General features: G+C 46.3%; 1 protein-coding gene across 3 annotated transcripts in view; it reads left to right on the top strand.

Moving 5' to 3' along the window:
- Window positions 1-6,174: 6,174 nt before the first annotated feature.
- The window catches only part of Golga4 (golgin A4), a 72,601-nt gene continuing 56,249 nt past the window's right edge, over window positions 6,175-22,526 (top strand). For 2 of the 3 annotated variants that reach the window (XM_042667330.1, XM_042667332.1), the window contains exons 1-4: window positions 6,175-6,271; window positions 13,065-13,157; window positions 19,935-20,000; window positions 21,210-21,521. In XM_042667330.1, coding sequence (XP_042523264.1) covers window positions 6,203-6,271; window positions 13,065-13,157; window positions 19,935-20,000; window positions 21,210-21,521 — 540 coding nt within the window. In that variant the 5' untranslated portion in view covers window positions 6,175-6,202. Of the gene's footprint in view, window positions 6,272-13,064; window positions 13,158-16,365; window positions 16,475-19,934; window positions 20,001-21,209; window positions 21,522-22,526 lie in introns of those variants that run through there. The other variant, XM_042667333.1, reaches the window with a different exon arrangement.

Here is a 22,526-nt window from a genome sequence, read left to right on the forward strand (position 1 = left end):
GCCCCGCCCCTGGACACTCAATTCCTTGCTCTTGCCAGCCCCTCCTGTGCTCTGCTCTTCCACAAGCCCCGCCCCTGGGCCACTCACTTCCGTGCTCTGCTCCTCCTCACCCAGAGGGCGCAGTGAGCACTGACTCCCACCAGAGGACGCTCTAGGCTTGCACATTGTCCTCCTTTCCTCAGGACCTGGGGTGCAGTGAGGGCTAATTCCCACCAGAGAGTGTGCTATGCAGGTGGGAACCTTGTCACAGACCAGTGGGACCTGATGTGTCTGACAGGGAAAGAAAAGGCTAGGTTATGCCTTCTGCTTCCCTCCAAAGATCCTTATTAGAATGTGGACCTAACTCCAAGCTATAGGAACTGATTGGCTTCTGAGGCATAAAATGGAGTGCTTAGTGTGGAGGTGCTGCTCTAGCCTGAACATAATACCACTGGAATTCACCAAAGCAAACTGAAATACTTTGGAATGCCTGGTAAAATGTCTGTGAGGTGTATATAATGAAAACATTGACATGTGTCCTCTCACCCCCTAACCACCATGCCCTATGAAGGACATAGCTGACAGCACAGTAAAGACTTGGTGCCATTGATACAGGCCTGGGAGATGGCCAAATTTGTTCTGACAGGTACCAAGTTACCCAGCAGGAATGCATAAGCTGCTCTTCCTTACAGTGTTCATGCCCCTCTCCAGTCTCTGGAATGAACATGACTGAAAGTACAGGTTAAAAACTTGGTACAGCTGGACACTGGTGGCTCACTCCTGTAATCCTAGATATTCAGGAGCCTGAGATCTGAGGATCACAGTTCAAAGCCAGTCCAGGCAGGAAAGTCTGTGAGACTCATCTCCAATGAACCACCAGAAAACCGGAAGTGGTGCTGTGGCTCAAGTGGTAGAGCACTCGCCATGAACTGAAGAGCTCAGGGACAGCGCCCAGACCCAGAGTTCAAGCCCCACAACCAACTGAAAAATTAATAAAAACTTGGTACAGACTTTCAGATGAAGCTGGAGAGTAAGTTGGACCTGAGTCCATGAAAGCACTTTCTGGGGAGGGGGTGTCAGTCAAGCCACTTCTACATTGGGCCATACACCCAGATACTCTACTCACAATTCCTAGTGTATGGACTCTACACGTTTTCTTCTGATACCCTGCATATTTTGCCCTAAAGTGCTTACAGTCAGAGGAAATCAACACACAACAAAGGGCAGGCATGCTGGAACTGCTCCACAGGTAAGTGGGATTCTGTATAGCTGACAGGGAAAGTACAAAATAGAAACAGTCACATAGAAGCTCCTTTCTAGAAAATGACACATACCAGTCTAAAGGAACTGATTGGGTTATGAGACATAAAGGGGTGTGGCTCAGTACTGAGGTGCTTGCCTAGGTGTAGGAGACCCTGAAAACACAATAAAATTTAACTGCTGAGCACCAGTGGCTCACCCCTATAATCCTAGCTACTTAGGAGGCTGAGATCTGAGGATCATGGTTCAAAGTCAGCCCCAGGCAGGAAAGTCTGTGAGACTCTTATCTCCAATGAACCACCAGAAAACCAGAAGTGGTGCTGTGGCTCAAGTGGTAGAGCACCAGCCTTGAACTGAAGAGCTCAAGGACAGCGCTCAGGCCCAGGGTTCGAGCCCCATGACCGACAACAAACAAAAATGAAACATACATGCTCCTGGATTGCGACTCGCTGGAAAAAAATCGTTGACATAAAATAAGCACCATAGCTTCAATAAACTTCAGTAGCAGAAAAATTACCAACAGCAGATATATTTTTCCCTGGTTTTGACTATTTCTGTAGGATAATACCTAGAAGTAATGCTAGGATACCTGGAAATAATACTCAGAAAAAGATTCTGGCCACCATTTCTTTGTTTAGGGTGGACCTCTAGCATGCTAGGTGAGTGTTCTGGCCCCAAACTCCACCCACAGCCCTGTAGGGCTGACACCTAATGCAAGTAAGAGCATTCATTCAGTCAGTGGCTAAGGCATGCTGCCCATGCAGCCTGGACACACAAGTGTGGCCAGTATGGTCACTGCCTCCTAGGGGAGGCAGTCTACACATCCAGAATCACCTATGAGAGTCAGTGCTAAGGCATGCTACCTATGCAGCCTCCACACACAAGTGTGGCCAGCGCGGTCAGTGTCTCCTAGTGGAGCCGGTCTATACATCCATCATCACCTGTGAGAGCAGCCAGCCTTACAAAGCGGGAACTTCCAATAATCACAAACTATAACATGTAACAGTCTTTATTTTTTTCAAATTCTTTGTTGTAATTATGTGGTTACATAATTTCCCAAAATTCACAGTATTGTGGGATAGTGATGCTTAGTTAAAGTCACAACCACATTCTAACTTTCATAGGGCAAATTGTCTATCATGTTCTATAACATTTATGAGTTCTGTGAGCTTTGCAATAGAGTTATTTCTTCCACATTGGGTGATATGTACCTTTTTTTTGTTTTGCATAGCATCAGCTGTTCCCTATTTCTCCCTTGTTCCCTCCTTCCCATCACTGCCATTGAGTTGCTTAGTTCATTTTGATTAATGCCCAGCGCAGCTGATGGTTCTTGCTGTTGTATTTTTTTCCCTGATTTCCTCTACTTCTGTGTCGTCCTCCTGGTTTCCCTCCGCTGTGCACATATATACCATACATGTGATCAGCAGCATGGGGTTATTTAGTAGTGATTTGACCAGATGAGTAGAAGTCCTCTGGTTTTTTTTTGGGGGGGGGGAGGGTCCGGTCGTGGGGGCTGCACTCTGGGCCTGGGCTCTGTCCCTCAGCTCTTCAGTTCAAGGCTAGGGCTCTACCTCTTGAGCCACAGCGCCACTTCTGGCTTTTTTCATTTTGCTTATGTGGTGCTGAGGAATTGAACCCAGGGCCTCATGCATGCAAGGCAAGTGTTGTACCACTGAGCCACCTTCCCAGCCCCTCTTTGTTTCTTAAGTCTTGTTAATTTTGCATATCACCTTACATTTTGGATTTAACATCCACTTATCAGGGAGACCATGTGCCATTTGTCTCTTTGCACTTGGCTTACCTCGCTCAACATGATTCCTTCTAGCTCCATCCATTTCCCTGCAAATGCCATTATTTTGTCATTTCTAATGGCTGCATAATATTCCATTGTGTATAGATACCACAATTTTTGGATCCATTCATCTGTGGTGGGGCATCTGGGTTGTTTCCATATCCTAGCTATTCCGAACAGTGCTGCAATAAACATGGAGGTGCACGTGTCCTTGCATATTGGTTTCTGTTGTTCAGGGTAGATGCCTAGAAGTGGTATGACTGGGTCATAAGGGAGGTCAATATTTAGCCTTCTGAGGACCCTCCAGACTGCTTTCCAAAGTGGTTGTACAAGTGTACATTCCCACCAGCAGTGCAGTAGGGTTCCTCTTTCTCCACATCCCCTCCAGCATCTGTTGGCTGATTTGTGGATGTGGGACATTGTGACTGGGGTAAGGTGGTATCTCAGGGTTGTCTTTATTTGCATTTCCTTCACCACCAGGGATGATGAACATTTCCTCATGTGTTTCTTTGCCATTTTTATCTCTTCTTCTTAGAAGTCCCTCTTTAGTTCCTTTGTCCATTGAGTAACTGGTTTGTTAGGTTAGGGAGGGATTCGTTTCTTGAGTTCCCTGTATATACTGGATATTAACCCCTTGTCTGATATATTGCTGGTAAATATTCTTTTCCCAGTCAGGGGACTGGTGTCATAGCTTTCTCTCAACCAACAGCTAATAAAATGACAAGCAGCAGATAAAAGCTAGTCGTGGGGGCCGTTGTATAAACCATAACCCTGAGAACCAAGCCTTCTCCCCGGGTTTCCTCGGCAGCCCGTCCCCCGTGCCCCGCAGCTCGGTGGTGCGGGGCTGCAGCGGAGCGCCCAGGCCGGGATGTGAGGTCAGCATGAGGGAGTCGCCGTCCTGGGGATGTCCTGAGGGGGACCGAGGCAGGGCCTCGTGCGGAGGGCGGGGCCTAGGAACCGAGCGGCGCCCGCGGCCCTCAGCCCAGGACACCCGGGAGCGGAGTGGGCACCGGGGTGCCAGGAAGCGAGCAGTCCTCACCTGCGGACAAAAGGGCGCGGGGAGCCGGGCCCTCACCTGCCGACGACTCAGGGAGCGCTCAGCCTCAGAGAGCGAGCGAGGGCGGGTCTGAGAGCAGAGAGGACCACTGGGGGAGGGCAGTGCGTGAGGGGCGGGACTAAGAGCAGAGAGGACCACTGGGAGAGGGCAGTGCGTGAGGGGCGGGGCTAGGAGCAGAGAGGACCACTGGGAGAGGGCAGTGCGTGAGGGGCGGGGCTAGGAGCAGAGAGGACCACTGGGGGAGGGCAGTGCGTGAGGGGCGGGACTAAGAGCAGAGAGGACCACTGGGGGAGGGCAGTGCGTGAGGGGCGGGGCTAAGAGCAGAGAGGACCACTGGGGGAGGGCAGTGCGTGAGGGGCGGGGCTAAGAGCAGAGAGGACCACTGGGAGAGGGCAGTGCGTGAGGGGCGGGGCTAGGAGCAGAGAGGACCACTGGGAGAGGGCAGTGCGTGAGGGGCGGGGCTAGGAGGGAGGAGCACCGGGGAGAGAGCAGTGCGTGAGGGGCGGGGCTAGGAGGAGGGAGAAACGGGGCGAGGGTGGTGCTGAGGAGCGACGAGGGCGGTGCACGAGAGGGGCGGGGCTAGGAGGAAGGAACAAGTAACGGCTAGGGAGGTATGTGAAAGGGTGGGGCTAGGAGGAAGGAGCACTAGGTGGAGGGCGGTGTGTGCAAGGGGCGGGGATAAGAGGAGCTGTACAGGGCTCGTGGGGCCAGGGCGGTGCGTGCGAGGGGTTGGGCTAGGGGGAGGGAGAAGCACTAGGGCAAGGGCGGGGCATGCGAGGGGCGGGGCGCGGAGGGAGGAGCCTGTAAGGCTAGGGAGGTACGCGAGAGGGCGGGGCTAGGAGGAGGAAGGAGCAGTAGGGCGAGGGCGGTGCACGTGAGGGGCGGGGCTCGGAGGGAGGAGCCTGTAAGGCTAGGGAGGTATGCGAGAGGGCGGGGCTAGGAGAAGGAAGGAGCAGTAGGGCGAGGGCGGTGCGTGCAAGGGGTGGAGCTATGAGGGAGGAACACCTGGAGAGAGGGAGGTGCGTGCGAGGGGCGGGGCTAGGAGGAGGGGCAGGGCTCGTGGCGGGTGAGGTTAGGGTTAGGACAGGGCACTGACAGAATTCCAGCCCCACTGAGACGCCAGCCGGCTGCAGGCCCTGCAGCACGCCCCGGACCCCAAGCTCCAGGACTGTTCACTTCCCGTTCTTGCTCCTCCCCTCTCGCACTCTGCCCCCCCCATCTGTGTTCGGGATGCATGGTGCACGGGGTTATATCTCTGAGTTCAGGGTGCATGGTGCACGGGGTTATATCTCTGAGTTCAGGGTGCATGGTGCACGGGGTTATATCTCAGTTCAGAGTGCATGGTGCACAGGGTTATATCTCTGTGTTCGGGTGTATGTGTGTATATGTGTGGCATATATATGTGGTGTGTACGTGTGTGTGATGTGTGTGTGTGTGTGGTGCTGGCGCTGGCACTCTGGGCTTTGCACATTCGGCTGTGTTCTTCAAGGCTGTGTGTCCATGGCGGTCTTCCTTCATGTTCTGCGGTCCGCGTGGACTGTCCCCCGTGGCGCCCCGTAGCGTTCCCTCAGGAGCGCCCTCGCTGGCCGTGCAGGCGCACTGGGTCCAGGGCTCACCTGCCGCCGTCAACACCGCGTCCCCCGCGGTCTCGCTTCGCGTTCCGCGTTCCGCGTGGACTGTCCCCCGTGGCGCCCCGTAGCGCCCCCCTCCGGAGTGCCCTCGCCGGCCGCGCAGGCGCACTGGGTCCACGGCTCACCTGCCGCGGTGGCCGCCGCGTCCCCCGCGGTCTCGCTTCGCGTTCCGGGTTCCGCGCGGGCTGTCCCCTGCGGCGCCCCGTAGCGTCGCCTCCGGAGCGGCCCCGCCGGCCGCGCAGGCGCAGCGGGCCCGGGCTCACCTGCCGTTGTCGCCGCCGCGGCCGGGCCGGACTGGATGGGGGGCCGCCGAGGCCGGGCAGCGGCACCCGGAAGTGAGAGACGCGGCGGCCCCGCCGGTCCCCGCCGCGCGGCGCGAGAGCGAGCGGCCGGAGGCGGCGCCCCGGCCCGGCGCCCGCGGGCCCACGCGTAGCGAGGCATCCGACCCGCCCGGCCCCGCTCGCGGCCGGCGCCGCCGGCGCCATGTTCAAGAAACTGAGGCAGAAGATCAGCGAGGAGCAGCAGCTCCAGCCGACGCTCGCCCCCGCGCAGGTACCGGCGCCCTGGGGAAACCGAGGCCGCCGCTCCGGGTGGGGGGGGGGGGAAGGAGAGCGCGGGCGACCTCTGCCCTCCGTCCGGGTCCCCGGCGACCTCTGACCCCCGAGGTCCCGGCGTCTGGCGAGGGCCGCGGTCGCGCGCGCGTGACGCGTTTCTCCCGCTCGGCCCGGGGCGGGCGCCGCAGCCGCGTGACCTTGGCCGGAGTCGGGGATCCCGCGGCCCCCTGGTCCCCATGCCTCAGCTCCAGTCACAACCCGCCCCGGCCTGGCCCCACTCCCCACTCGGGACGGCCCCAGGCCCTGCTCCTTGGCGGTGGCCCCGGGACTCCCGCCTGCTTGGCTTCCGACCCCAACTCCTCCGTCCTCAGCGCTGTTGAGAGAGTAATTCATCTCATTCTTTAATTGGATTTTTTTTTTTTAATTTTGAATCTCCTATTGTTAAATTCCCCAGGACTGTTCCTTACTAACTTCTGATCTTTCATAGCATTCTTATTGCTGTATAAAGTTCCTATTTTTTTTTTATTTCTTTAAATAGGGCTTCTTTCCCTTTGTTTTCATGCTTTCTTTCATCTGTATTGGCTTTATTAGTTCTAGATCTGTTTTATATTGTTGAGCCTGTTTTTTTTATATTGGAATTTTTTGTTTTCCTTTACACATCAAATTCTCTGGACTATAAAATCCAATTTTCAAGGCTCTCAACATCTGGTGTTGTGTGCAAGTGTGTCATAGAGACACATTAGGATTCATTCTACTTACGGGCTAGAAACCGGTTATGAGGAGAAACAGGCACACATTAGTTATCGTAAGTCTCTTTAAAAAGTTAACTCGGTTTTTTCTAGAGAGGCGTGCTGTTTGGGGAAGGAGTCATATGTTCTATTCCTAAATTTCTCAAACCAAAGCAGGGCTGAAGATGTGGGCTCGAAGGTTTTTACTGTACACTATGTCAAGTATCACTTACACCCTCTAAATTTAGCCTCACTCCTTGCCTTTCACCCTTCTTTCTCCGTGTTAGAATCACTCAGTCTGAAGCCTCATTGCTTCAGAAAATGAACCCATGGTTCTTCGGTGGCTACAAGGTTAAGTGGACATGATATTTGTAGTTGATCTGTTTTTAGTCCTGCCTCTGAACTTTTGCATCTTGCTTATCCCTTTTGCTTTAAATCCTAAGACTTGCTTTGATTAGTGTAGTAGGCACTTAATATGGAATTTCCTAGTAATAAGAAAACCTCAATTTGGTGGTTTTGTTATCTTTAAGTGTGTTATGCAACATGAGATTAATTCCTTTCTAATCCCTATTTTGAGGGTAAAGTTGTTGAAACTCTTTGAGTTATTCTGGATTTAAGAGTAACTGTGTTTATCAACTTTGTTCTTACAAAGATTTGTAACAGTATGATGAAACCACTTCAAGTAAGTTGTGAATCAGGGACTGGGAGAAACCTGTTGATTGACAATATAGGTCAGAAAGTATCTCAAGAGCTGTTTGGTAGGAGTCAGGAACCAAGGTTGTAGTGCAGTGGTAGAGTATTGGCTAGCATGGGTGAGTCTTTAGCTTCAGCACTAATTTTGAGTATGAGTAGGGCACCAAAAGCCTCCACAAAGTTTCTGTAAAAATCCTAGCAACTTAGGAGGCTGAGGTCTAGTTTAAATCCAGCCTGGGCAGAAAAGTCTGTGTAACTCTCCAGTTAACCATCAAAAAGCTGGAAGTGGAGTAGTGGCTCAACTGCTAGAGCACCAGACTTGGATTAAAAGGCTAAAGGACTGTGCCCAGGCACTGAGTTCAAGCCCCAGTACCAGCACACACAAACACACACACACACACACAACCTATTTTAGTGGTGTCTCCATGTGAATTTTATTACTGATTTGGGGGCTTTTTTTGTTTTTGTTTTTTACTGTGAGTCCAAGATAAATCTGAGCAAGAGTCACATAAAAAATACTGCAGAAAGCCAGGTATGGGTGGCTCACACCTGGTAATCCTAGCTACTCAGGAGGCTGAGATCTGAGGATTAAGGTTCAAAGCCAGCCCCGGCAGGAAACTCCAAGAGACTCTTATCTCCAATGAACTACCAGAAAACCAGAAGTGTTGCTGTGGCTCCAGTGGTGGAACGCTGGCCTTGAGCTGAAGAGCTGAGGGATAGTGTCCAGGCTCAAGAGTTTAAGCCCCAGGACCCACAAAAAAAAAAAAAGGAAAAGAAAAGAAAAGCTGTGGAAATGAATAAGGGAATTAGAAGACCTTTGTACTAACCTAGATCTTAGAATACGTAACCGGAGCAGGCTTCAGATTAGATTATAAACCTTCCCTAAGTATCCCAAGATTCTCATGTTCACATAAGGAAATTGGGGATGACACCTCTCTCCTGCTTACCTTTCAGGAGGGTTATAAGGATGAAAAGTAATGAAAGTCAGAAATTATTTGTAATGGTTGAACATTTATTTATTCAGCAGTTGCTGTAAGAGAGAGTCATGCTGGGTGCTCTATTTGTCTTTCTTGCGATAAGTAACTCTGCGTGGTTGAAAGACAATACTTCCGGCTTGATGAGGACATGCCAGGATTTGTGGTGCGCGTGGGAAAACGTTTCTGGAGACATTAGGGCAGCACCTAAGGAATCTTCATAGGCAACAAAAGCAATGGTGTTAGTCAGGCGCCTGTCAGCCCAGCTACTCAGGAGGCTGATCTGAGGATCACAGTTCAGTGCCACCCTTGACAGGAAAGTTCATGAGACTCTTATCTCTAATATAAAAAAGCTAGAAGTGGTTTGTGGCTCAAGTAATAGAATACCAACCTCGAGTGAGAAAGCCAAAGGACAGCACCTTAGGCCCTGAGTTCAAGCCTCAGGTTTGAACATACATACATACATACACACACACACATACATACATACAAAAATGGCACCCATAAAAAGTACAATGGTATTGAGATGATAGGGCTTCAAGATAGTCCTAAAAGTGACTGCGTTCATTTTCTGACGTGGATAAGAAATTACAACGATTTGAATTCTTAATAGCCTGGTTCACAGTCAGAAGGCTGGAAGGACAAAAGTAGGTTCTCTGCTCATGGTCGTTTTGGCTAAAGTCAGGTATTGACCCGCTTCTGTTTTTTGTTCACTCTTGCCAGTGTTGCCTACAGTGATCTCTGTTCTCCTCTGCCCCTAGTTTGGAATCTGGATGACTGAGTGTTGGAATGCAAGACTAAGGGACTATGAGGAAATTCAAGAAGTTTTCTTTTTTTTTTTTCTTTTTTTTTTTTGGGGGGGGGGTCGGGTCATGGGGCCTGAACTCTGGGCCTGGGCGCTGTCCCTCAGCTCTTCAGCTCAAGGCTAGCACTCTACCACTTGAGCCACAGGGCCACTTCCGGCTTTTTTCGTTTTGCTTATGTGGTGCTGAGGAATTGAACCCAGGGCCTCAGGCATGCAAGGCAAGCGCTCTACCACTGAGCTACCTTCCCAGCCTGGAAATTCAAGAACTTTTCTACGTGTTCATGAGAGTAACTTAGGTTAGCTGGGCACCTTGTGGCTACCTCTGTTCAGAAGACTGAAACCTAAGGATCAAAGTTCAGAGCCCGCTTGGGCATAACAGTCTTGGAGACTTTTATCTCTAATAAGATAATAAAAACCAAGGTCCTCTTCCACGAGAACAGTTATGAAAGAATTCGGTCCACTCTTGGTTGGAGTACTGAGGTCCTTATTTCTTACAGAGCATCAAGGAGAGGGTCACTTTTAGCTCCTACAGGCTAACAGTTTCTTAGCACTGTGTCTTTGCAGACATTTTGCTTTCTTCAAGTGCAGTAAGAGTGCATCCCTGTCCTCTCAGGTCTGACTCTCTAGATCCATATTTGGAGGGCATAGGTGATGAGGTTAGGTTTACCCAACTAATCTTTGGTTGCTGCAGAGTGACTGATGAGTAATGTAATGTAGTCACCACAACAGGCACAATTTTCGCTGCTCTGGTATGCAATCAGCTGGCAAACAGTCACATTCATTTTGAACCTGGGCATATGATTCCTGGTTTCCCTAGCAAATGGCTTGGAAATCTGACTTCTCTCGACTGAGTTTTGTTAGAAGGAATGTAAATCTCTGTAGTATCTTTTTTTTCTCCCTTGAGGTGCTGGGGTTGAATCCAGGGCTGTGCACATGCTAAGCAAGCATTTGTCCTCTTAATCCCTGTTTTATGAGGCAGGGGTGTGTATGTGTGTGTTGGAATTCTTAGGTGCAGCAGAATTTATTATTCTAACTTGGTGAGCAGAAAAAGAATTGATTGAAACACGTTGAGGTGAGGCACCAGTGCTCACGCCACTGTAATCCTAGCTACTCAGGGGACGGAGATCTGAGAATCACGGTTTGAAGCCAGCCTGGCAGGAAAGTCTGCACAGCTCTTATCTCCACACAGAAGTTGTAAGTGGAGCTGTGGCTCAGCTGGCAGAGCCACTGTCTTTGAGGGCAAAAGCTAACAGGCAGCATAAAGGGCCTTCCTTCAAGCCCCGGTACCAGCCACACATATAACAATAATACATTTGATAGCTGACCATTTTCTTGAGGTTTTTATAAGCTGGCAGATCATTACATCTGGCCTCAGCAGGGAGATTACTGTAACAGAAGACCTTGTAACCATTGTAACTTGGACCCAGTATCCCTTCCTCTACCATGCAGCTCATGTGCACACGACTGCCAGAGGCTCTGTTCCTAGGCTGGCCAGATGAGGAGCGTCCATAGTTTGTGTCTCTTTTTTTATTTTTTTTGGGGGGGGTCCGGTCCTGGGGCCTGAACTCTGGGCCTGGGCACTGTCCCTCAGCTCTTCAGCTCAAGGCTAGTGCTCTACCACTTGAGCCACAACGCCACTTCCAGCTTTTTTCTTTTTGCTTATATGGTGCTGAGGAATCGAACCCAGGGCCTCTTGCATGCAAGGCAAGCGCTCTACCACTGAGCCACCTTCCCAGCCCCATAGTTTGTGTCTCTTAAGTCTCATGTGGGTGTGTCTGATTGGCTGACTTCAGGTTTCCTCCTCCAGACCGGAAAGACTGGGTTATTAAGCTTTCTGAGTTCTAATGTACAGACTTGCAAGACGTGTCTATAGAAAAATAAATTACTAGACTTGTGTTGTGTAGATGGTTTCCCTCTTCCTCTAAGGTAAACTGTTCTTTTGTTGGTGGTGTCATTGTTGTTTTTGTGCCTGTGTCAGGACTTGAACTCGTTTGTGTTCTCGTGTGGCTTTCTTTCTCATGGTGGGCACTCTTGCACTTGAGCCATGTCTCTGGTCCAACCTCTTGCTGGGTAATTGAGGAGGGTGTGTCTCAAACTGTCTGTGAACTGAGATGCCTCAGGTCTCAGACTCCTGAGTAGCAAGGGTTATAGGCACTAATCCTTCGTATCCAGTTTAAACTGTTCCTTTGACATAAAGAACTTTCCCATTCATAGACTACAGAAAAACAGTTGTATTTCCTATATGCTTCCATTACAAACTTCCAGTCCTCAATGTAGCTTCAAGTATGAAGTAAGGATGTGTTTGATGTCTCCCCTCACCCCAGCAGGTGGCCAGTTAGCCCACATCTGTGCTGATGTAAGAGATGCGTTACACTTCTCCAGAACTTAACTATTGAGTGCGTGTGTGTATCACTGCAGTATTGCTTTTAATTCCAGAGAAGTGACAGATCAGAGTCCTGCTCGTTCATTCATCTATTCATTTATTCAGTGCCCTCTGTATACACTACAAAAGGCATACACTACTCATTTCTGTGGACAGAGGAGCTCAGATCTGTGCTGCCACAGCTTTAAAGGAGGTTGGTCTTGCAGGTTTGGGCTCACCTTTGAGTAGACCTCAGACATCTCCTTTACTTTTCTGTGGTGAGTTTATAGTGAGGTTTGTGGTGTCTGGGCTTATCTCAGTATATGCATCTGGAGTGGATCCAAGTAGGTCTAGAAATGGGCAAGTGATATTATACCATGCATTTCATATAGTACTGGATACTTAAGAAACCTTAAACATGAAAAACCAAAAACCTTTTTTTAAAGAAATGAACTTTCATCACTGAACTCAAAGTTAGAACTCACTTTGTTTCATAGAAAATTTGCAAAGATCATCATGCTCATTTGCTTCTCAGTTGACTTTAGCTTCCTCAAATATTGTTATTTTAAAGTCCCATCATAGCCTTTTATATTAAAAGAGACACTGTGCAAAACAAGTTTATTTTGAGAAGAGTATGGTTGCACATGTCTGTAATCCCAGCACTGTGAGGAGGCTGAGACAGGAGGTTTCCAAGTTTGAGGTCAGCCTCAATAAGAGAGTGAATTGAAGGTTCCCTGGGCTGTGTGGTAATAGACCAACACGGTGTAATATTGTAGTTATAGATGGTAACAGAGTCTGCCTCATGGGCAGCCTGAGTCTTACAGTTGGTTCTGTTTTATTCTTTACTTTTTAAAACTGTGTTTGTGACGGGCACCGGTGGCTCACGCCTGTAATCCTAGCTACTCAGGAGGCTGAGATCTGAGGATTGTAGTTCAAAGCCAGCCCAGGCAGGAAACTCTGTGAGACTCTTATCTCCAATAAAAACCACCAGAAGACTGGAAGTGGTGCTGTGGCTCAAGTGGTAAAGCACTAGCCTTGAGCTGAAGAGCTATGGGACATCGCCTAGGCCCAGAGTTCAAGCCCCATGACTGACAAAACAAAAAACAAAAAAACAAAATTGTGTTTGTTTCCTTTCAGTGATTCATAGGCATGGGTAGAATAAAGAACTGACAGTGATCAGTAGTGATCAATATAGTCTTTCTAATTTGTATAATGATTTTGAAATACAGGGACCCTCCACCTCTTCAACACCAACCAGAGCTAGAAGCAGAGCCTCTTCATTTACAGAGCAACTTGATGACGCTGCTATCCCCAACAGAGAGGTAAGATCACATCTTCTAATATTACTCTTCACAAGAAGTCACTCTAAAATGTCATGCCACTGATGATAACAAAGTGAGAAAGGGTTTTGACAGGCCAGCAATTTAATTCCTGGGTATGGATAACACCGTCTTTTGTTTGGAAATAGAACTGATGCTTTTGTTTTTCCTTTGTGTGCCTGTATCAGGACTTAAACCCAGGGCCTTGCACTGGCTTAGTTTTTCCACTCAAGGCTAACACTGTACTACTTGAACCACATCTTCACTTCCAGCTACTTGCTGGTTACCTGGAGATCTGAAGAGAAGAGTGTCTCGGATTTGTCTGTCTGGGCTGGCTTTGAACTAGGATCCCGCAACTTACGCTTTTCTACAGTGTTTGTCTGAGAACTTTACTTTCAGAGGATGACATGCTTTTGGAATAATCTGGTAGAAGTTGTTTCAACATGGTGTAAGGAAATTTCCTGTTCCAACTGGTTAATGAAAGCTGAAAAGTAACTTAACTGGGTTCATATAAATGGTGGGACTTGTTTGGGCCAGTACTGGGGCTTGAACTCAGGGCCTGGGCACTGCCCCTTAACTTTTTCACTCAAGGCTAGCACACATATATTTGAACTACAGGTCCAACTCTGGCTTTTTTCCTGGTTACTTGGAAATTAGTGTCACATGGACTTATCTATCCAAGCTGACTTCAGACCTCAGTCCTCAAACTTCTGAGCACCCACCTCCAGACTTCTTTTTTCCTAAGATTTTCTATTACTTTTTATGTTCTGTCGCACAAATACAGAAAAGAGATGACTTGCATTCCAGCTGTAGAGTAACTTAATAAAAAGTGAATCTCCATGTTACCACCATTGCTTTAGTGCTTTCTCCCTTTCCCTAAGAGATTACCATGCTGATTGTGTGTGTGTGTGTGTGTGTGTGTGTGTGTCCATGCATGCGTATGTATACACTCATGTGCACATTCTAGAACTGTGGCTTAGACTCTGGGAGTGAAGACTGTCCCTTAGCATTTTTGCAAAGGACTGGCACTCTACAATTTGAGCCTCAGTTCCATGTCTAGATTTTTAGTGTTTAAATGAGAGTCTCACATAGACTTTCCTGCCTGGGCTGACTTGGAACCTTGATGCTCAGATCTCAGCCTCCTGAGTAGCTAGGATTACAAGCATGAGACACCAGTGCCCACCCACATAAACTTTGAATAAGATACTTAAATTCCACGCAAAAAAGGAAAACAACAAAGTAAAGCACAACCAGGATCGCAAAACAAACCTAAGAATTTTGGTTGGACTGGGCACTGGTAGCGCATGCCTCTAATCCTAGCTACTTAGAAGGGTGAGATCTGAAGATGGTGGTTCAAAGCCATCCAGGGCAGGAAAGTTGTGAGAGACTTACCTCCAGCGAACCACCTGAAAACCAGAAGTGGCACTGTGGCTTAAAGTGGTAGAGCACTGGCCTTGAACAAAAGAGCTCAGGGACAGCGCCTTACAACTGACAAAAAATCTTTTTTGGTTGGGGTAGCATTGAATCTGTGGATTAGTTTGAAGGAAGTCTCAATATTGTGAATCAAAATTGGTGATTTTTTTATAAAAATAGTATCATAGTGAGGCTTATACTCAGACATTTATAATGCTATTTATCGGATATGTTTCTTGGAGTGGAGTTAGATTATGTGCAAATTTAAAATGTTGAAGCTATTTCTAGTGGTGCTACCCTTGGGCTGGACAGTGACTATGAGTGCCGTGTTCGCTCTTCCCCACGTGTGGGCCAGCCCCTAACATAACTGCAGACGCATGGGAAGGATGGAGCATTTGGCAGGAGTGAATCCAGGGGCAGCCCTTGGCACGCTCTGGGACACCCACAGAGCCCATTCAGATGCCACCAGCTTCATTCATCATAACCCCGTGTGTTTTTGTGTTATTTCTATGCAACTTTAACACAGGTACAGATTTGTGGAATTTCTACCATCAAAAAAAATCACTCTAAATATGATTTACTAAGCATTCACGATTATCAGTGTTTTGGTGTGTAGCATAGAAGTATAAAAGAATATACCAAATAGATCAAAAGAAGTAGTGCGATAGAATTTATCTTTAAGACATGCTTTTCTTTTTCCAAGGTTTTGGCTGCACACAGTGGCTCACACCTGTAATCCTAGCTACCTTGGAGGCTGGTGGAGATCTAGGTTCAAAGCCTGCTTGGGCTGGAACTGGAGGCATACCTCAAGTGGTACAGCACCAGCCATGAGTGGAAAAACCAGAGGAAAGTGCTAGGCCCTAAGTACAAGTCCAGTACTGGTGTGCACACACATATACACAGTTTCTTCTCGGCATACTCAAAAAATAATAGGTTTGCACATATTGTACAGATATTTGTGTGTGTTTAAGTATATATGTGTATTTGGTCTTCTAAACACTACGTTGCAGCCTGTTTGAGTACATAAAAGATGAATGAACTGGTACTGTGGGTATGCATGACTCAAGCAGTAGAATGGTTGGCCCTGAGTTCAGTCCTCAGTACTGCCAAAAAAAAAGGGAGGGGCCCATATTTATGAATGTTATTCCAAAGTTTGTATTCTTTACATTTTTATGATCATTTTACTCAGGTATGATCAACATCTAAAAAACTATATGTATATCTCTTGTATGCAACTAAATAAATTTGGGAATTAAATATATACTGGTGGAGCTATCACCTCCCAAACTTTCCTTTTGTGTCCATTATTGTCATGACAATTGTTAGGGCTAAGGAGAGTTCACACTAGTTGTCCCTTTATAAAACATTTAAGTACACAGTAAAATATTGACAGCTGTCAGCATTATACTTTATTAAAGAGTCATAGAACTTACCTTGCATAACTGAAGCCTTCTATTTTGTGTTATTTATAGTGGTATGAAATTTTACTTCAGATTCCAAACATGATTTACACTATAGTCCTGTTTGCATATATTGTTTGTCTTCCAGTTAGCAACTTGTTTATAAGTTGGGTATTCAAATCCAAACTAATCAGTTCATCTCTTATGGCTGACCATTTCTAGCAACTGGGTATCCCTATGGGGGAGGTGGTGTGGTGGTGTTGGTGGTGGTGGTGGTGGTGATGATGATGATGATGATGATGATGATGGTGGTCACACAGTGGGAACACATTTCAACATGCCAGTATGACTTGTATTTCATCATGCGTTTTATTTTTGTACCTCTGCTGATTACACTGAATGAGACAGCTACTAGCTGGGATGATAGCAGAGCCTGCTTTTCTCTCTGAATATACTATCTTTGCTTTGGATTCCTCCAAACAGCCTAAAACACAGAATGACAGTGTGGTGAGTCCTTCCATGGCTTTTCTGCATTCCCTCTGTAGGACAGCAGCAATAACGTGGCAATTGCACAACTAGATTTTCATCTTGCTCTAGTCACTGACTCTTTCTCTAAAGCATCTTTCTAGTGGCCTCTTGCTAACCTACTACTATTAGAGCCAATGGCTGAGTTGTGGTGGCTGCGGTGCTTACTGACAGCTTTGTAACAGCACAATAACACAGTAGCAGCAACACAGGAACAGTCTGCACTAACACACACAGGCCAGGGTTACTGGGCCCAAACTCCCCAGGTTTCTCCCTCAGGAATGGTTACTCTTAACTGAAAGAAAGAGAAAGGAGTACATTGTTTGACATCTCTATTTTGCTACTAGTAGTATGCCAAGATTATTTTGAGATGTGATTTACATTTTGGAAGAAACAATTCATTATTACACAAATTCATCATGAACAGCTCTGGGAAAGTATATGGCTTCTGTGATAACAAGCAACTGTTATTTTGCAATCACCAGTAATAAGTAATTGCACTATACTTTGCAACTGTTGGTTTTATGAGTGTAAGACACCTGAAAGAAAATAATGTCATTTATCTGAATGGATTCAATTTTAAACTGTGTAAATTTTTTATTTAGGGAAATTAGGCATTTTCTTCGTTAGGGTCTCAGGTCAATTTGTAATTAGCAAGCTAAAATTTAGAAATATTTACCCAGTAAGGACAGCTTTCAGTGTTAGAGTAGAAATGAATGGAACAGGGACAGGGGCTCACGCCTGTAATCCAAACGACTCAGGAGGCTGAGATCTGAGGACTGTGGTTCAAAGCCAGTGGGGCAGGAAAGTCCATGAGACTCTCCTCTCCAGTGAGCCACCAGAATACCAGAAGTGACACTGTGGCTCAAGTGGTAGAGTGCTCGCCTTGAGCTGAAGAGCTGAGGGACAGTGCTCAAGCCCAGAGTTCAAGCCCCACGGCTGACCAAAAGAAAAAGAAAAGAAGAAACTAATGTGATTTGTCATCAGTGCCAAATCATCATTTCTGAACTTGGTTTCAGAGAAGAAAGCTGCTTAGGAAAATAATGGGGTAGTGGGTAGTAAGAGCTATATTAGACATGGATGTCTGAGAAACTGGCATGTCATTGGCTCTGGCTACAAGTAATACCGCATTGTTCCTAAACTGGGGAGTGAATCAGGAGTTCCAGTCAGAGAAAGCTGAGCAGTTTACTTTTAAAACACAGAGGGGCCTGGTGCTGGTGACCTGTCTTCCTAGCCAGTCAGGAGACAGAGGTTTTAGGATTGTGATTCAAAGCCAGCCTAGGCAGAAGTCCATGATACTCCTATCTCTAGTCAGCACAAAAATGGAGCTGTGGCTCAAGTGGTAGATAGCCAGCCTTGAGCAAAAAAGCTGAGGGACAGTGCCCAAGCCCTGAGTCCAAGCTCTTGTATCTCTCTCTCTCTCTCTCTCTCTCTCTCTCACACACACACACACACACACACCAAAACACAAAAGGATATGTTTTATACTTGAAGTAGTTGGAATAGAAACTTTAGGAAAGAACAGTGTCCGGTGCCACCCCTGCTCAGGAGGCTGAGATCTGAGGATGACAGTTTTAATCCAGACCCTGCAGAAAGTCCATGAGACTCTTATCTCCAGTAAATTACCAAAAAAGCCAAAAGTGGAACTGTGGCTCCAAGGGGTAGAGCACTAGCCTAGAGCAAAAAGAAACCCAGGGACAGCCCCCAGGACCTGAGTTGAAGCCCCAGGACCAGCAAAAGAAAGAACTTACATTTCCAACTTTCATAAGTATAGAACATAAAGTTCATTTGAATCTAGTATCTGTTTTCAAAAATGTTACCACGGTAAAAGTGGAAGGCTTTAGACTCTTTGAAAATAAATTTCAGAGCTAGGCATGGTAATGCCAGCTACTTGGGTGGCCTTGCTACTTCAGAGATGGAGTGAGTCTAGAAGGTCCCCAGGTCAGGACATTCTCCAATCTCAGATAACAAAATACGAAATGAACAAGAAAGGGAGGAGGAAAGAAGGTAGATAGGAAAAGGAAGGGAAGGGTTGGGGAGGGAGGGAAACAGGGAAGGAGAAGGAAAGACAAGGGAGAAGGAAAAAGAAAGAGAAAATCTTTAGTAAACTAAAAGCCTTTTCCTAACACATTAAGTTTCATATTTGTCTGATAAAAAAACTTTTCTCCCCATATGATGAATGTATAGAGTAGTCTATGTCATAATAAAAATGAAGTGAGAATCTAATTCGATGATAAGTTTTTACTGTATCTTTAGGGCTTGGCAGTCAAAAAATGATTATAGAAAGATTGAAGATGATGTACTTAAAGACAGGTTTGGTAGGGAACCTGTGTGTACGCATTAAAATTTGTTTCTTATTACCAAAGAATTTCCTCCAGGAAACGGTGTTGATGACTTTGAGTGTCGCCCAGTGTTGAGCTAACGCCATAGACGTCTCTTGGGAGAAGGCCTTTACACTGTCTCGACTACATAAGGACTTAGCAAGCACTTATCAAGAGCTTACTAAAACAGATATTAGGTGTTGAGCACCAGACTGAAAATGTAGAACGGGTCCTCTGAGACTTTATAATTTAATGTGCTGACAAACAGGTCAGTGTGTGTACTTACAGTGCAAAAGAGATGAGGTTTCGTACAAGCAAACATAAACATTAAGAATGCATTTGTGTAACAGGTGAGCCAGATGCAGCAATGCAAGTGAATTTGAAGCCAGGTCCTTGTGGTTCATCCCGATAATCCTAGCTACTCAGGAAGCTGAGATCTAAGGATTTTGGTTCAAAGCCAACCTGGAAAGGGAAAGTCCCTGAGACTCTATCTCCAGTTAATAACCAAAAAGCCGGAAGTGGAGTTGTGCTCAAATGGGAGGGTGCTTGCTTTGAGCCAAAAAGCTCAGGGACAATGAACACTCACTGAATTCAATCCCCAAGACCAGCACCATCATCCCAAAAAGAAAGAAAAATAAAGTCCAAGAGTCTCCCTCCACTCTCCAGTTGGCCATTAAAAAGCCAGATGTGGGTTTGTGTCTCCAACCTGGAGCAAAAGAAGCCAAGGGGCAGCACCCAGGCCTAAGTCTAAGCCCCTGTATCAGCACACACACACCAAAAAGATACATTGTTTGGAAGTGAAGCCAATCATTTGAGCATTATTTTATCATGGGGAACAATCACATTGCCTCTGTTTTATAGTTTCCTCTTTGAATCTTGCTGATTGAATCCCTAAGGAATTTTGTCGTGGGAGACTAGTGAGTACTGTGTACTAATCTTTGCTATTGGGTTTCACATAGTACAGCAAAGTGGATTTTCTAAATTGCCATACTAATTTTTCCTTGCATGAAAATATTCTAATAAGTGTGCAGTTACTAATTGTGTTTAATTGCTGAAAGTATTTTATAGGTCCTGATGCCTTTCGAAAATATTCCTTTATAATACTTCTTTCTTTTTCTCAGAATGCATCCACCCATGTTGTGAAGTCCTCAGACAATGTTAACAGAAGTGAATTATCTACTCCTCAGGTCTGTCACTAATGGTATTTTTTAAAAACAAGTTCCTTCAGAGTATGGGCCTGTCTGTTATGGTTACAGTCCAACATTCATTCAAACGATGATGTTCAAATATGTGATACCATATGTTTACTAACTATGGATTTGTTCTTAGTTTCTTAGGAAAGTTTACATTTATTTACTTCTTTATTTATTTTTGCCCTGGTACTAGGACTTGCACTCAGGGCCTTGTACTTTTCCTTAGTTTTTTTTTTTTTTTTTTTTTCCTCAAGGCTAGCACTCTACCACTTGAACCACACCTTCACCTCTGGCTTTTTGGTGTCTCCTTGGAGATAAGAGTCTTACAGACTTCCGCCTAGGTTGGCTTTGAATCATGATCTTCAGATCTCAGCCTCCAGAGTAGCTAGCAGTACAGGTGTGAGCCACCAACTCCTGACTAAAAGTTTTAAATGAAAGTAATGTCCTGTTATTTCTCATTTATAAAATTAATGGCACGGTGAAAGTGAAAACTTTAAAAATGATAAAACCAATTCCTTTTTACAGATTTTTCTCCTACAGTATATATTATCAAACTGAAAGATGGCACATTCTAATCTGAAAGAGTGTGGGAAAAACAAATCAAAAAGTACAAATTGAAATCTGTCAGTATCACAATTTAGTAATACAGAACAGAACCTATATTTATTATCCAAATCCACTCAGCTACCCAACCTAGAGACAGATATTGTTTAGTAGTCCATGAGGGCACCACGGGCTAGTCTTATGGAGTGCTGTGTAAATGGAATCAAAACCAAAAAAGAAAGAGAGGGGGGAATGGAAAGGAGAAATAGAAGGGACTGGTGTCTATCCTTCAAGGCTTATTCTAAGTCAATGAAAATGTACGTATAAGCCGAGCACCAGTGGCTCATGCCTGTAGAGATGGAGGTATGGTTCAAGTGATAGAGTGCCAGTGGTGAACGCAAAAGTGAAGTAACTGTCTCAGCATGTACACACACAAAAAGAAGTTACCTAATGTCTGTCTGTCTTCTCTCTTTCTCAAAAAACAATGTTTTATAGACACTATCAACAACTGAATTTGTTACAGCACAGATCACTACTGGGTCATAGGAGATAATAGAAGGGTGTGTGTGCGTGTGTGTGTGTGTGTGTGTGTGTGTGTGTGTGTTTGTGTGTGTGTGTGTGTGTATGTGTTGGAACTCACCTCCCTTGTTCTGGTTGCAGTCAGGTGACACTCAGACTTTTGCTCAGAAACTCCAGCTGCGGGTGCCTTCCATGGAATCTTTGTTTCGAAGTCCTGTAAAGGACTCTCTCTTCCGATCTTCTAAAGAGTCTCTGATCCGAACATCTTCCCGCGAGTCCCTGAATCAGCTGGACCTGGAATATTCTGCAGCCTCCTTTGATTCGCCTTCCGACATGGAGAGTGAGGCTGAGGATTCCTTAGGGAATTTTGATAGTCTCAACAAAGAACAGTTGATTCAGCGATTGCGAAGACTGGACCGAAGTTTGAATAGCTATAGAGGAAAGTATTCTGAGGTAGGAACCTGCCCTTTTGGCTTGTGCCAAAACATTTCCCCTCTGGCCACCTATTCTCTCATTTATAGGAGAGAGAAGGTAAATGAGTTTTACTCCTGATCTGTGGCAGTATTTAGTGGGAAATATTCCATGACATAGAGATAGAGGGCCTGTGACAAAATGCAGGGTAAGGTTTTGGAGGAGAATGTGGTCTACAGTGCTTTTCTTTTCGTTGTTGTTGTTATTGGTCGTGGGGTCTGAACTCTGGGCCTGGGCACTGTCCCTCAGCTCTTTAGCTTAAGGCGAGCACTCTACCACTTGAACCACAGCGCCACTTCCAGCTTTTTCTGTTTATGTGGTGCTGAGGAATCGAACCCAGGGCCTCATGAGTGTAAGGCAAGCACTCTACCACTGAACCACCTTCCCAGCCCCATACTGCTTTTCTTTTTAAATATCCCTTCACCGTTCTTAGCTCCCTGTTTCCAAGGTTACACAAGCAGAGAATTGAGTATCCCCAAATTAAGCTCTTTTGCCAACCAAATTCTTATTACTGATGGGAGTTAGTTTTCAGTAGTCTTAATTGGTTCATTCTAAAGTCTCTTGTATTTAAACTCTTTGTCTAAAATGAATCTTTTTGGGGGGAGGGGGAAGGTGTCAGTACAGGGACTCAAAACTCAGGGCCTGGGTGTTGTCCCTCAGCTCTTCAGCTCAAGGCTGGCGCCCTACCACTTGAGTCACAGCTCCACTTCCAGCTTTTTGCAGGTTAATTGAAGATAAGAGTATCACAGTTTTCACGCCCAAGCTGGGTTCAAACCATGATGCTCAGATCTCAGCCTCCTAAGTAGCTAGGATGGCAGGTGTGAGCCACCGGTATCCAGCTCATTATAATGAATCTTTTAACGCCTAAACCCTTGAGGATGACATAGTACAATCCGAGCACTTTGTTTTTAAGATAAAATTTATCAGTTGTCTTGCCTCTTGGGTTCCTTTCTATTGCGGTTAGAGTAATTCTTTAGGAAAGCATTT

The sequence above is a fragment of the Dipodomys spectabilis genome, unplaced genomic scaffold, assembly GCF_019054845.1.
Source record: "Dipodomys spectabilis isolate Male_0828 unplaced genomic scaffold, ASM1905484v1 ptg000388l, whole genome shotgun sequence".
Taxonomy (NCBI): domain Eukaryota; kingdom Metazoa; phylum Chordata; class Mammalia; order Rodentia; family Heteromyidae; genus Dipodomys; species Dipodomys spectabilis.